Raw genomic sequence first — 15135 nt, 5'->3', positions numbered from 1 at the left:
CTGAAAGTGAGATTTGGATTAATATATATAACAAGCATCTGCGATTCACTGAGCCAAACGAGCATATGTTTTCCAATAACCATGGTGTGCCCGATACGATTAATGAAATTAAACCCTTTTAAGATTGAGTTCTCCCTAAACCAAACATTCTTATTAATCTTAACTCTCATTAAAGCACAATTACATACATGACAGTTACACAACTCTCAACGTCCACAGCAAATAAAACATGCACATGCAACTAAAACAAAACCCAACAAACATTCAATTAAAAACAACTAAAACAACACACACACACAAACACAAAAAGAAAAAAAAAGCTTTAATTGGAGTCTCGGACGTGGAAGTAATTTGGGTTCTTGACGACAATATCGTACATGTAAACGGAGCTGAATTTGGTGAAATCTTTAGGGAGAGAAATGAGATCAATTGATGAGCGTTTGTGGAATTGGAGAAGATCTGTGTCGCCGCCACCGAAGTACCTCTCCCATCCAAGACTCCGGAGGATCTGCTCGAGGGTCGAGTAAGATGAGATCACTTCTCCTGTCGGTAAATAGACCATCACTTTCCTTCGGCTGTTTGTGTCGCTTCCTGACTGGTTAGGGTTCTCCACGAGCCTTATCACTCCGTTCTTGAATACCCACACGCCTGACATGATCTTCTTGAGATAAGAGAAAGAGAGAGTATGCGATGGTTTTAGTGTTTATTTTTATTGAAGAGAGGTGTGTGTATAACTGTTTTTATAGAGCTGAGAGGCACATCGAGACAAACGTGTATTCTTTTGAACGTGACTAAAAGAACTTGTTTAATTATTAAGCAGATTTTCATTAAGCAAAATTAAACGTGAATATTAATATTAGATTCACACCAATGTGTTTTCTAATAAAAAAATAGATTAATATTTTATTTTACATATAAAACATCATATATAAACATAATTTTTGTGTTGATAGATTGTTAATACAGATGTTCTTATCTAGATATTTCAATAAAAATTTATATTCATTTTTAAAAATGTATTATTCCATAATGTCATGTCATTATGCATACAATCTTTTTATTTCTTTTTTTTTTTGCAACTAACAATCTTTTTATTTCTTAAATCCGACGGTTAACGTTACTTTAGCATCCTTTCTGATTCTACCAATTATAAGCATACTTTTCGTGATTAAACATTGTAATCCAATTCACTCACTCATCTTTTAAGCGACAAATCAGTATTAAAAAACCATGGACAATAGCCCTAATGGTGGGAGAATCACGAATTAAGAGAACCACGCATACAATAATGGTAGGCGAATCTCTATCTCATATATTAATTCTTATAAAGATTATGAAATTATTCGACGCTAGGAAAATTTAACAGCGCACACTTCCCTAACATATACATACTATTATTCTATCATAGCTAGCCAATCGGTTATTGTATTAGTGGACTTACACACACCCTTATGCGTCATCGCGCGGTCGAATGCATTTATAAGTTACACTATTAATTTTCTTCAATGCCTAGAGTATTAACATTTTCATAATTTTGCTATACTGTTTTTTTGTAAAAGCTCACACTATTATTTTCAGTTTGTCTAGCTATATATGTATCTTTCCATGTTTGATAGAAAGAATTTCTAATGAAGAAAAAGAAGAAAAAATCAGTAATAACTATTTGAAAATGTAGAGATGCGGGAACATAATTAATATAAAGGAACGCATCTATCTAAAATATATTCTATGAATTGAAGAATTACTATATACTAGATGATAATCCGTGCGCATGCGCGGGGTGAGTTTTTATAATAATGTTTGTTTATGAAATGATTTTAACATTATGCAACACCATAATCTTTATTAATTATAAAATGATGAATACAAATGTTGGTCTCTTAAATATATCATCGTTATTGAAGAGTTAACGTATTACATCACATTTTAATTATTTTTAAGACTTCATATGCACAAAATAAAATTAAATTTTGCGGCTGACAAAAATCACCAAAACCAAATAGGCAACATCGATTATAATGACGAAAGAGGATTAGGTTTTGTGCACTCAATTTGTATACTATTAATTCTTCATAAGTGATTTCATTTTCTACCTCTACAGAATTGTGCTTTTGTACTTGTCTTTATTTCATTGATATGAGTTAAGTTTTTTTTTTTTAACTTCTTTTATAAATTCAGTGAACTACATTAGTGTCAATTAAAAAAATGGACATCTGTAAAAATTAGTTTCACTCATAATACATATCTAAGAATCAAAATTTTTAAAAAAAGTTATCGCCAAACTTTATTAACAGGTTAGTGTTCAAATCTAATATATCAAGTTGTTATAGAATATAAGTACAAACTTAAAATATAATTGTTTGTCTAGTATATATTCACCAGCTTGGTCTAAAAATCATATAATTAGAACAAAAAAAACAAATTACTTATTTCACTAGTTCAGATAATATCTGAATCCGAACGAGTAATATCCGAACCCGGATGGATATCCGAAGATAACCAAACATAAGTATACTTAACTCTATATTCCTAGTTTATTTCTCATATTTTTATTCAAAATATTTATATTAATGATTCTTATTGCTCAAATTTAGATAATATACATATAATTATGGACAAAATTATTTGCTTAACTCTAGGTTCACCAACCAATAGGATTTTGTTATTTCAAATTTGATATCTTTTATAAAAAGAAATAAAATATTGTCAAGTTATATTATATTTTTAAAATATAAAGATAAAAAATAAAAATAGTAGTAATCACAAAAAAAATATTCTTAACGTCGTCAGGAAAAAACTAAACCCTAAATCATAATCTCTATACCCTAAATCCGAAATCCTAAACCCTTGGTTAAACCCTAAACCCTTGTATAAATCATAAGCTCTAAATCAAAAACACTAAAACACTCAAGGGTTTAGGATTTTAGTGTTTAGTGTTTTTGATTTAGAATTTATGATTTATCCAAGGGTTTAGGGTTTACCCACGGCTTTAGGGTTTCGGATTTTTAGGGTTTAGGGATTAGGATTTAGGGTTTAGTGTTTTGCTGACGACGTTAACAATATTTTTTAAAAAAAATCTTTTTTTTGTAACTACTATTTTTTTTACCTTTTTATTTTAAAAACATAATATAACTTGACAATATTTTGTTTTTTTTTTAAAAGATATCGAATTTGAAATAATGAAATCCTATTGGTTAGTGAACCTAGAGGTTCACCCTAGGGGGTGAACCCAAGAATAACTCTAAAACTAGATACGGACCCGCGCTGTGCGCGGATTTGTTTCCTTAAATCTTCATATAAAATAAATTATATTATACGAATATCAAATTTGTGGTTTATACTTTGAAAAATATTTTTATTTGGATACAAAATATTTGCTCCACATGTATAGCATTGGTGTGTGTTTTAATAGAGAGTAATTTGGAACCAATGTCTTTTCAATCCTGCGAGTTTATGATCCGCCTTGTAATGAAGTGAAGTGATTTTGTTCCAAATCCCTTTGTTTAAATAATATAGCCCTATTATTTTAATAAATTTTAGACATAGTAGCATCTATTATATTATTTTAGTAAATTTTATTGGTATAAGATAATTTTTTGGATGTTATGATATTAAATTTTATTTTTAACTAAGATTTTAAAAGATTAGATTGCCTTAATTTTTACAACATATATAGTGTTTTTTCGTGGTGCATTTCAAAAAGTTATTATTTATTAGCTATGATCTTTTGTAAAATTTGAAATATTATCATTTTGAGTTTGAATATTTATTTTCAAAATTTTATATTGTGTCAAGAAAACTTTGAAAAATTACACTACTATTTGAGTTTGGAAGATTACATGAATTTTGAATTTTATTTTGTTACTACATTAATACATTATTTTATAAAAATATATTTGAATTTTTATAATATTTTATAATATTTTCTAATTTTTCTCAATATATTTTTTTATAATTAAAAATATATAACTAAAATTTGATTTTGTCATTAATATTTTAAATGAATTACTAAAATTTCATAATTTTCTAATAACATATTTTAAAAATAGTATATGAAATAAAGGTTATTATATACTATTATATTTTTGTATATAAACCTTTTAAACATTAATATATTGTTGAGATACCAAGTTAGTAAAAATCTGGTTGATATAATTACCTTGCATGTAAATTTCACAAATATGTATCTTACATAATAGTTATATTATTTAAGTGTTATGTCTTGAAGATGGCTTTAAGTTATTAGTTGTTTGAATCGTAAGACTTATTTGACTAAGATAATTAGGATGTATAATTAATAGATATTTAACTAACTAAAATTACAAAATAGATATGAACGGAAGTCTTGAATTGTATCTTCGGCTTTAATAGATTAAAAAAACATATGTAACGTAAATGGTGAATATGATCTAAACTCTTTATGATTAAAACTTATATGCAGACAACATTGAGTTCATAATTAGAAATTTTTATTTGTTGGAATGTTTCATATGGATAAAGATGAACAAAATATGAAATTATTTGATTTTTTCTGTGACAGATAGTCATCTGAAGAAGCAAAGGCGACATATATATTAACATGTGTCCAATTAGAGTTATCGTATGTTTATTCTAATAGTTAATAACCTATCGGTTTAGTTAGTTTAATTTCGGATAAATTTAGGAGATTAGATATTGGTTTAGTTTAAATAATCTGGTTCAATTATTTAGGTAGCGTGTAAAAATATAATTGTAACAAACTTGTAAAGGTCCAAAATACATGTAGCGTACTAACAAATTTAAAAGGGTCTAAAATTTTTAAACAACTTTTCTAAGTAGATAATAAAATAGGACTCTATTTTAATAGATTAGATTAAACAAAAAAAAGAGAGGTTACAATTTTTTTTTATCAAATATGTATTATTTACAATCATTAATTGTCATATATATGTTAACTATATTAGGTAATTCCGTAGCTTTTATTTAAGGAAAGAAAAAATATTATTTTGTACACTATTAATTAATTTAATAAAAAACATAGTATATGTTTATGTGGACCAACTTATTTTTCTAACAATTCTAAGAATCATTCTCGTGATGACTCGTGGTTACGAAAACATCTTGTAATGCTACAAGATTAATATATAGGGAATGTTAGATCAAATATTAAAAGCATAAACTAATAATTAACAAAGTATAATTGTCGTTTCATGACTCCTTCGGCCACTAATGTAGCAAATATTCTTGCATAATTAGGTTTCGCATAACATTCTCATGCCATCCTAAATATTCGACTGAAAGTATAATTATTATACCATTTCTGATTTGAACTAAATTATATTTTCATTTACCTTGTTCATTTTAAACTATATCCATGAATATATACGACAGTCAAAATTTTCACATACAATATGCAGTAAAATGCATTGATTTTGAAAATTCGCAGAGACTACTATGCCTTTTCATTAAAATTTTGAATACTACTTTCTGTAATGGTTTTTAAAAAAACAAGAGACTATTTTTATTAATTAAAGACATAGTAAATAGTTTGACCAATAAAAAAAAAAGACATAGTAAATAGTATACATACAAATTATTAAAACAAACAAAGGCCCATCTCATTTATTAGACTTAAGCCCAATAACTATTAAAATGTAAACTCACGTGATATTTTTGAAATGCACGTGACCATCGTCGTCGTCAATCATAATCTTTCCTATACTAAAAGGAAGATATAGTGAGCAGAGAGCATGTCCACGTTGGATTTTTAATTCAGACCAATAGAAAAGTTTTTTTTTTGCCACGTCAAGTCGAAACTCGAAATAGATTAAATACGGTGCTTTTTAATTTCCGTTAAAGCCCATAAAAGCCCAAAAAACATATTTACATTTTTTCTACATCTACGACAATCTATCTTTTCATCTTCCTCTTCCCCATTATCACCAGAAAACCTAAAGCTATTAAGAAACTCCTCGCCACCATCGTCTACATTCAAGAACAACACTTGAATGGTCTAAACCCTAATCCCATGAGAAGCCTTCCTCTCCCCGAGACAGCCAAGCGTACTCAACATCATGCAAGAAATTTCTCTTCAACCCCTCTCAACTTAAAGCTATAAATCTCAGACGACCTCCTCGCTTCTCTCGAACTTCACAGACACCTTAAGCAAAAAGCAACAAAAATTCAGATTTATGGGTTCAGTGTGTTGATTATGCAGATCGAGCGGGAAGGAACCCGTGATCATCCAATTAGTAGTCTGTTGAGGATGGTTAAAGTGAAACTCCATGTTGTTATCGGACTGGATCTGTCTCATCCTCCCTCCACCGTATGAATCACTTTCTGACAGTTTATTGTGATGTAAATAGTTTTTTCCTTTCTTAATGTAGGGTTCTAATCCTGCTTAGTTCATGGGATGGTCATCATTTTGTTAGCTGTTTGCTCTTCCAGGTTCATTTTTTTAATGCTTCTCTTACAGTACCCTTTCTGTATGCATTTGATTATTTCTTTCTGGCTTTAGTGAGCAAAATCTAATAGTTATGACAATTATGCCACCCAGAAACGTGATGATGCTAGACAGTTTATGAAGTTTCTCCTCTCTGATCTTGGAATAGGTAATCTCAGAGGGTCAGCGTTTATTGCTGTCTATTCACCATTTGTAATTTACCTTCTTATTAAGTTTTCTCATGTTGCAGAACTTTGTCAGAGATCATACGTGCTTATATCCATATATCTATGTGCCTGATCACCCAACATATAAAGCTGTTCAATTTTTTTTGTGTATGGTATTCTCATCAACACACTTTTATTATTTTTTAAACAAAGACGTCTTCTTATCTGCTTCTCATTTTGGTTGACATAACTTTCATATTCATCTAAATGCTTATGCTTTCTAACAATTTTTCAGGACTCAGTAATTGACACATTTTTCTTGGCTCACATCATTGGATGGTGGAGAAAGGAAAATTTGATCAGGAATTAACCACTTATGTGGGTGCTTTTGATTGATTTTCAGTTGTTGGAGGGTGGTCGTTTTTCTTCGTTCCCTTATGTTTTTTTCCCATGTATTACCACTAATACTATTTATATTTATGTTCTCCAACTTACTTTTCGGCACATGTTTCCAAATTTAAATGAATTCTGGTGAGAGAGTATTGTTATAGATATCTTGATATGCAATTGATTTGTATATATTATCCTTGAAAAAACTTGCCATTCTAGGTCTTAAATCTAAGTTGTTATATAGAACTGAGTTATATCTTATACTTTGTTTATGTAGGGATTTGGCTGGCATGTATAGAGTACGCCAATTTCATGGTCAAACATACGAGTTTGTGTTCATACATGACCTAGCTATCGTACATATTATGCGAGTATTGAACTTTTTTTTGATGGAAAGGGCATTGTCGCAGTTCACGCCAACTCATTGAGACAAAGATGAGTGGCATCCACTGCAAGGCGCTTGGTGTTTTATTCAAGCACGCACTCTTTGGATCATCTTCTTGACGTTGGAGTTGAACACAATCTTTCTCAGGTTTAACATGTGCTTCCCTCCTTGAAAACAAATGAGTCTCTATAGGCTGCTTTTGTATCTCCAAGACCAGTATAGATATTGCCAGTGTGGTGTTGGTTGAGATATGGTTTTAGCCAGAATGCAGTGAGTAACGTAACTCAAAGACTTAGGCACGGGGACTCCAGACAATGTGGGATGGAACTTGAGAAAGAAGCACGTGGCTTAATTCATCAAACACTGTGACGTTGTGGTCATCTACTTCTCCTCAGTTCTGACAGACCTCAACAACCGCAGAGGATGGTGAAGGTTCTGTGTTTCTGATGAAGGTCGAACTCAGTTACGGGATGCTTGAAAGGGGCCTGAAACCAGTCTTTCTGGCAGTATTTACAAAGAGGGGTATCGACATATCGAGACGGAGTGGTGAACTGAGGCGGGAGATTTGAGAGGCTTGGTGGATGTAAGATAAAGCTTGGTGGATGTAAAACAAGATTCTAATGATTTTAATACACTTACACATTATTTTTACAACAATCATATATCGTTTATAGTATGTGCTTTCTAGGATCAACCACTAGCGTGTTCAATTGTGTGCCTTTCCTTTCAGTTTATAAAGTAGTATGTGTTGGCTAATTAATAGAGTTTATGGCTTATCTTAATAAGAAAAAAAAAACAGTATGAATCTATTATCATTATACTGCAATATGTAATGTTTAGAGATATTAGTTAGGTTTTGTTTTTATTTTTACCTGATTAGCAATTAATACCCTATAACTACAAAATACTAAGAACATTAAAACTTTTCTAATTTATTGTAATTTAGAATTATTACCCTAAACAAAATTAGTAATGGAACTTTATTAGATCAAATGTTCATTTATATTTTACACTTTCAAGGTTCGTTTCTTGAAAGAAAACCTTTGATGAACCTGAGGATTCTAATAACATCTTAGATTATCACTTAGCTTCTAACTGTTATTGTTATGTGGTTAGGAAGATTACAATAATTAGCTAGATAACAAAACCTTCATAAAACTAATATATACTGTTTAGAATAAAATGCTTTAAATATATTTCTTCATTTTTCTTACCAACTTTAATACACTAACTTTAAAATTATGTCCACTTTAATATTCAAAATATGCTCATTTTAATCAAAAGTTTTAAAAAGTCTCAAAAAAAATTTAAAAAAAAACACTACAAAATTCAAAACCAAATCTTAAAAATTTGTAATTTTATGTTAATTTCTAGGAAAATAAATTAAATTGTGGATACCTTAAAATTTTAACTTTAGTTAATATCAACTTTAATTTGTTTTCTGAAACTTAAAACTAATACATTTATTCTCCAATCAAATTAAATTTTTCTAATATTCTTAAATTCATCCAAAATTTAGTTGGTTTTATTGCTAAACTTTAAAATAGAAATTGTTTAAGATTTAGTTAGAATTTAGAAAATTTTATAAATTTCATTTGAAACTTATTAATATTTTTTTATCAAAGTAAACATAATTTGAATATTAAAATGAGCACAATATTAAAAATTAATGGATATATATGAACAAATTATTTAGTTGAAATAATTTATAGAATTTTCTCTTAAAATAATATTTATGTAAATTCTTCACCACAAAATAATTGACTATGTTTTTTTGTCTCTGAGAACAAAAAATGAACACAAATTTTTTTTTTTTGAGAACAACATAACACAAATCTAAAGATACAAATACATGAAGGTCACTAAGAAAATCAAATTATGACTCTTAATTTATTACTTTTAAACATAATTTTCTTATGTATATTACATATGTACTTATTTAATTTGATCAAACCAAATCCGCGCACAGAAACTACAACAAAGTTCATAGTTGATCTGCTTTAAAACATATATACAAGCAAAACATAACTTTTAAATTTCTAACATAATTTCCATTTTACATAAAGTTATATTATAGGTCAACGGTTGTCAAATTTTTACTATGCGAACCAATCATCATCTATGTTCAGAGAGCTGTTTTAAATCATAAGTAATTAGATATATAAAATTATCGTGATGATAAATATTATCCATTATATATATAAAGACGAAACAAATAACTTTAAAATATAATAGATTATATACATGGAAGATAATGCTCGCTTTATCATAGATAATACAGTTTTACTTTGTCACTATAATAAAAATCATCAAAGACTTATGAAGCAGGATAAGAGTCAAGTTTAATGCATGAGAAAAATAATGCAAATACAATTCTGAGAATGATCTTTAAGAAAACCTAACTAAAAACAACATTTTTAAACTGGCTATGTATTCTAAACTTAGTTTTGGTATTTTGGAAAACTATAAAACACAATCTAGATCATTCTCTGAATATATACTAGATTTTGATCCGCGCTTAAAAAGCAAGTATTTTTTTTTAAATTAAACAAACTATTTTAAATGAATTCCTATCTAAAAAAAGTGTATAGGTCTAGGCACATTTTTATGGAACTGTGAACCGAAACATATCAAACTGAAATACACTAAACCAAAATTGAAATGAATTTTATAAATAAAACCGATCATATTCTATATCCCTGGAGCAAAAAAACTGAAAACGAACCGAAAACCAAATAGGTACATGCACTTTTAAATACAACTTATGTACACTAAAACTAATAACTATATTTAGTTTCTAAATAACCAAATACCCTAAAACTACTATTTATAAACCAAATTACCTGAATTATTTGAATAAACCGAATTATCCGATATTTAAAATGAAAACCTCAATTTATTTGATATTTAGGTTTTGGTTCGGTAGTAAAGTTGGGAACCGGCTAATATCCGAAAAGCGTTTTAGTCCAATTTTGTTTTGCTTCGATTCTGGTTTTTAAGGCCAAAAAAAAATTGGTTAGTTCATACATATATTTTTAAAAATACATGAATACCATACCAATAATTTAATCACAACCAGTAGCATTTTGACTTTTTTATGTTTTGTTAGTTATATAAAGTCAAAAATATGTGCATTGCATATAATTAATTTTTTTTTTACTTTTTTTCCTTACATAATGAAGTGAATAATAATGCATTCAAAATATTAAGATGTGCAAAATCCTAAAAGGCTATGTTAGATGCAACGATATCAGTGATTTAACGATTGACAGTTGAGCTGTTCTCTTTTAATAATAATGATAACTTTGATTAATTAAGATAAGTATAAAATAAGACACTAAGTTTCTATTGAATAAGTCCAACAATATTTTCTTAAGTATATTTTTTGGGAATCATTTTCTTTTAATGGTATATATGTTAGATTTTGTAAAATTTAAAAGCCAATTATCCGCGCGTAGCGCGGAAAATGACCTAGTAATATTGTAAAAGTAGAGAACGACGCAATTCCCACCAGATTCAGACAAAAGGCTAAACATCCGCCACGTCACACTTCACCAAGAACCGCCACGTGTCGCCTCCACAACTCAACGAGAAAAAAGGAGATGACTGTACACTTTACAAAGCATCCCCGCGAATGGCGGTTTCGTCCCTCTCCTCTCCTCTCTCACACCCACTTCGCAGATTCAGCTTTCACCTTAGCCATCTCTCCAAGAAACCACCCGTTTCTTCTCTGTTCCTCTGCTCCGCCGCGAAAATGAGCGGACATATACACCGTGTTCCTGCCCTCGACGAAGAGGAGATGGAATCAGTCGCCGGGAAAACGTTTGAGAGATACGCATTGCCTTCTTCAGCGAAGAGAAACGGCAAAGGAACCGCGATTCTCTGGTTTAGGAACGATCTTAGAGTGCTTGACAACGACGCATTGTACAGAGCTTGGTCTTCCTCTGATACCCTTTTGCCTGTTTACTGTCTTGATCCACGTCTCTTTCACACTACTCACTACTTCTCCTTCCCTAAAACCGGTGGTAAAGCTCCAAAAGATCGTTTTGTTTGATATGTTCATTTTTTTTTTTTTGGTTTTACATTGTGTTGTGTTGTGATGTGTTTAGCTTTGAGAGGTGCTTTTCTGATGGAGTGTTTGGCTGATTTGAGAAAGAATCTGATGAAAAGAGGAGTCAATCTTCTTATTCGGAGTGGTAAACCAGAAGACATTCTTCCCTCTCTTGCTAAAGATTTTGGAGCTCATTCAGTTAAGTCTTTTTTTATCTGCTTGTGATGAGACATGTTTCTTAAGACTGTTTTAACTTTTTTTTTAAAAAATTTTATGTGTTTAGGTGTTCGGTCATAAAGAAACGTGCAGCGAGGAGCTACAGGTTGAAAGACTTGTGGGTCAAGCTTTGAAAGGGGCTGGAAATGGAACTAAGCTTAAGCTTATCTGGGGAAGCACAATGTACCACAAAGATGATCTTCCATTTGATGTTCTTGATTTGCCTGATATGTACACCCAGTTTCGTAAGGTGTGATTCTTGTTTTGGTTGGTAGTAACTAAGTTCTTGAGTAAATGAGAATGAGACCAATGAGGAATCATAACACATGGATGCTTGTTTTCGTTTGCAGTCGGTGGAAGCCAAGTGTAGAATCAGAAGCTCCACTCGGATTCCAATTTCTCTAGGGCCAACACCTTCTGTTGATAACTGGGGAGATGTTCCAACTCTTGGTCAACTTGGAATCGAGCCACAAGAGGTGAGTTTCTCTGAGAACCTCTTTAGAATGAGACAAAGGAAGTAAAAAAAAAGAAGCATTCTTTGTTAGTTAAGTCTTTACATGTATGTTGAAACAGGTGACCAGAGGAATGAGATTTGTAGGTGGTGAAAGTGCTGGAGTAGGCAGAGTTTTTGAGTACTTCTGGAAGAAGGCAGAGATCATCAAACCCTGAGCTCTCCTGCATCTACTATGACGCTTGTACATATATAATGTTGTATGTCTTTTTTTTGTTTTGCATGCAGGATCTTTTAAAAGTATATAAAGAGACAAGGAACGGAATGTTGGGACCTGATTACTCGACGAAGTTCTCTCCATGGCTTGCCTTTGGGTGTATCTCTCCTCGCTTTATCTACGAAGAGGTCAAACCTTTTTCCAACGTCACCAAACACGTAGCAGTTTTCACTTACGTGGTAGTTGAAAAATGTTTTCAGGTTCAAAAATATGAAAAAGAGAGAGTAGCAAACAACTCAACATACTGGTATGTCTTTTACTCGTAGTCCTTGGTGTAAACTTCTCAATTGATTTTATGTTATATGTTTGTAGGGTGTTGTTTGAGTTAATATGGAGGGATTACTTTAGGTTTCTTTCAATCAAGTGTGGCAATTCCTTGTTCCACCTAGGTAATGATGCTTTACCAGACAAGTCTTAAGTGCTTACCGTGAACTTTAATTAAGCATATTTTTTAATTCGTAGGTGGTCCAAGGAATGTTCAAGGTGAATGGAGTCAAGATAAGAAGCTGTTTGAGGCTTGGAGAGATGGCAAGACCGGGTGTGTATCTCTGATTATATCATTAATCATTTTCTCAATGCTAGAGGCTTTAAAGGCTAACCTTTATAGTGATTGCTCATGGATTGTTGCATAGGTATCCTATTATAGATGCAAACATGAAGGAGTTATCTACAACAGGTTTCATGTCAAATCGAGGCCGGCAGGTGAAGTTTATGATTAGTGTTCATTTTCATGGATGATCGTTCGTTCATTCATTCATTCGCTGCACAGATTGTTTGTTCGTTTCTGGTGAGGGACATGGGGTTGGACTGGCGGATGGGTGCGGAATGGTTTGAGACATGTCTATTGGACTATGATCCGTGTTCTAACTACGGAAACTGGACCTATGGAGCAGGTACTAGTCAGGCCAACACATTTTGGTTTATATTATTCAACATTTAGATAATGAAAGACTTCGTTTTTGCTCCTTGAAGGAGTTGGAAATGATCCTAGAGAAGACCGGTACTTCAGCATTCCCAAGCAAGTAAGTACAAAATTTCAACATCTTGATTGATATAAGCAAGTGATGTGAAGAAGAGACTGGAACTGTGTGTGTTTCTGTGTTCAGGCACAGAACTATGATCCAGAAGGGGAATACGTAGCGTTTTGGGTGCAGCAGCTGCGACGGCTTCCAAAAGAGAAGAGGCATTGGCCAGGGAGACTGATGTATATGGACACGGTTGTTCCACTGAAGCATGGTCATCATGGTGGTGGTGGTAATGCTCAAACGTCTCGAGGGTCGAAGTCTAGTGGTGGAGGTTTCAGAGGGAATCACAGCGGGCGACGTTCAAGACACAATGGTCCTCCTTAGATCCATCTATTCTTCACCAAATTTGTATTACACGATTTAAAAAGAAAAACATTATGTGAATTGAGTAACTGTAATTGCGCGCGTTAATTCAAACTGAAACAACGTCTCATATAGAATAATGGGTCAATCTGAGATCGTAATGGGCTTATAGCCCATTAATAACTATTTGAATTTGGGCCCATTTAAAGCATGAGAACCCTAATTACGTAGCTTAAGCTCTTCTTTTGTCTATCTGCGTCTACTCTCGAAGATTTGATTGCGAAGAACAACGAGCTCGAGGTGCAGATTGAATCAGGTAGTCCACTTGCTTACAATGTTTTTTTCTTTCTTTTGTGTTCGTGTTGTATTGTGTTAACTATGAACCCCCTTGCAGACTCGTTATGGGTTTATTCAAAGTTTATTCCTTTCGCAATAGTTAAGCTCAGACCAGATCTTTAGAACAAAACATATGTTATTCGTATAAGACTGTTATGTTTTGTTATGTCGCTCATTGAATCTCTTTGTCTTTATCTATGTCAAAGTTGATAATGGAGAGTGAAACGAAACCAACCTTCAGCAAATCAACAGGCCTTCCACGTAAGCGTTTCTACAGAGCAAGAGCTCATAGCAACCCACTCAGTGACTCTCACTTCCCCATTCCCATCTCCCCATCTCATGTCGACTTCTCACTTCACTTCCCCAAGTTCTTTGGAGCCAACAACGAAGAAGTCTCCAAGAAGGTCGAGTTCGCAGATATCGGATGCGGCTTTGGTGGCCTTCTCATCTCCCTTGCAACGCTCTTCCCCGATACGCTCATGATCGGTATGGAGCTGAGGGATAAAGTGACTGAATACGTTAAGGAACGGATCTTAGCCCTGAGGAAGACGAGCTCGGGGGGACAGTACGAGAACGTCTCTGTCGTTAGGACGAACTCGATGAAGTACATTCCGAATTACTTTGAGAAAGGACAGCTTTCCAAGATGTTTTTCCTCTTCCCCGATCCGCATTTCAAGGAGAAGAATCACAGGAGGAGAGTGATCAGCGTTGATTTGCTTGATGAGTATGCTTACGTTCTTAGAGCTGGTGGGATTATATACACGATCACTGATGTTGAGGAGCTTGGAGAGTGGATGAGGTCTTGCTTGGAGAAACATCCGATGTTTGAGTCTTTGACGCAAGATGAGCTTGATTCGGATCCTGTCGTTGAGCTTCTGTGCAGTGCTACTGAGGAAGGGCAGAAAGTTGCTAGGAATGGAGGACAGACTTTCAGAGCCGTTTTCAGACGCATTGCTTATGTTTCTTGAATTTGATATTTCTTTAAATGTAGTGAGCATCTTATTGTTGTTGTAACACAAGCTTCTTTCTTAATTTAAAATTTTTGGGATAGTATTTACAGAAATTTTGAAATTAATGAATCTTTTCGAGAAAAGAGAATGTGGCCTTATATTA

General features: G+C 32.2%; 3 protein-coding genes across 3 annotated transcripts; 2 read left to right on the top strand and 1 right to left on the bottom strand.

The window, feature by feature from the left end:
• Window positions 1–122: 122 nt before the first annotated feature.
• On the bottom strand, window positions 123–725 carry LOC106352087 (flowering-promoting factor 1). The gene has a single exon (XM_013791767.3). It carries the CDS (start codon window positions 653–655, stop codon window positions 323–325), a length of 333 nt encoding a protein of 110 aa, XP_013647221.1. The 5' UTR covers window positions 656–725; the 3' UTR covers window positions 123–322.
• A 10244-nt stretch (window positions 726–10969) lies between these two features.
• On the top strand, window positions 10970–13820 carry LOC106348498 (cryptochrome DASH, chloroplastic/mitochondrial-like). The gene is made up of 13 exons (XM_013788250.3): window positions 10970–11388; window positions 11473–11612; window positions 11698–11880; window positions 11981–12106; window positions 12204–12278; window positions 12370–12486; window positions 12559–12605; window positions 12671–12747; window positions 12821–12896; window positions 12991–13060; window positions 13128–13251; window positions 13331–13380; window positions 13465–13820. The coding sequence occupies exons 1-13, from the start codon at window positions 10998–11000 to the stop codon at window positions 13705–13707; spliced, it is 1719 nt and encodes a 572-aa protein (XP_013643704.2). The 5' UTR covers window positions 10970–10997; the 3' UTR covers window positions 13708–13820.
• LOC106348497 (tRNA (guanine-N(7)-)-methyltransferase) lies at window positions 13771–15075 on the top strand. Its single transcript, XM_048735113.1, has 2 exons — window positions 13771–14002; window positions 14229–15075. Exon 2 carries the CDS (start codon window positions 14235–14237, stop codon window positions 14988–14990), a length of 756 nt encoding a protein of 251 aa, XP_048591070.1. The 5' UTR covers window positions 13771–14002; window positions 14229–14234; the 3' UTR covers window positions 14991–15075.
• The last annotated feature ends 60 nt before the right edge of the window (window positions 15076–15135 follow it).

The sequence above is a fragment of the Brassica napus genome, chromosome A6 (assembly GCF_020379485.1).
Source record: "Brassica napus cultivar Da-Ae chromosome A6, Da-Ae, whole genome shotgun sequence".
In the NCBI taxonomy this organism is placed as follows: Eukaryota; Viridiplantae; Streptophyta; class Magnoliopsida; order Brassicales; family Brassicaceae; genus Brassica; species Brassica napus.
The sequence above is the reverse complement of the archived record's forward strand: the minus strand, read 5'-3'. Positions and strand labels throughout refer to the sequence as shown.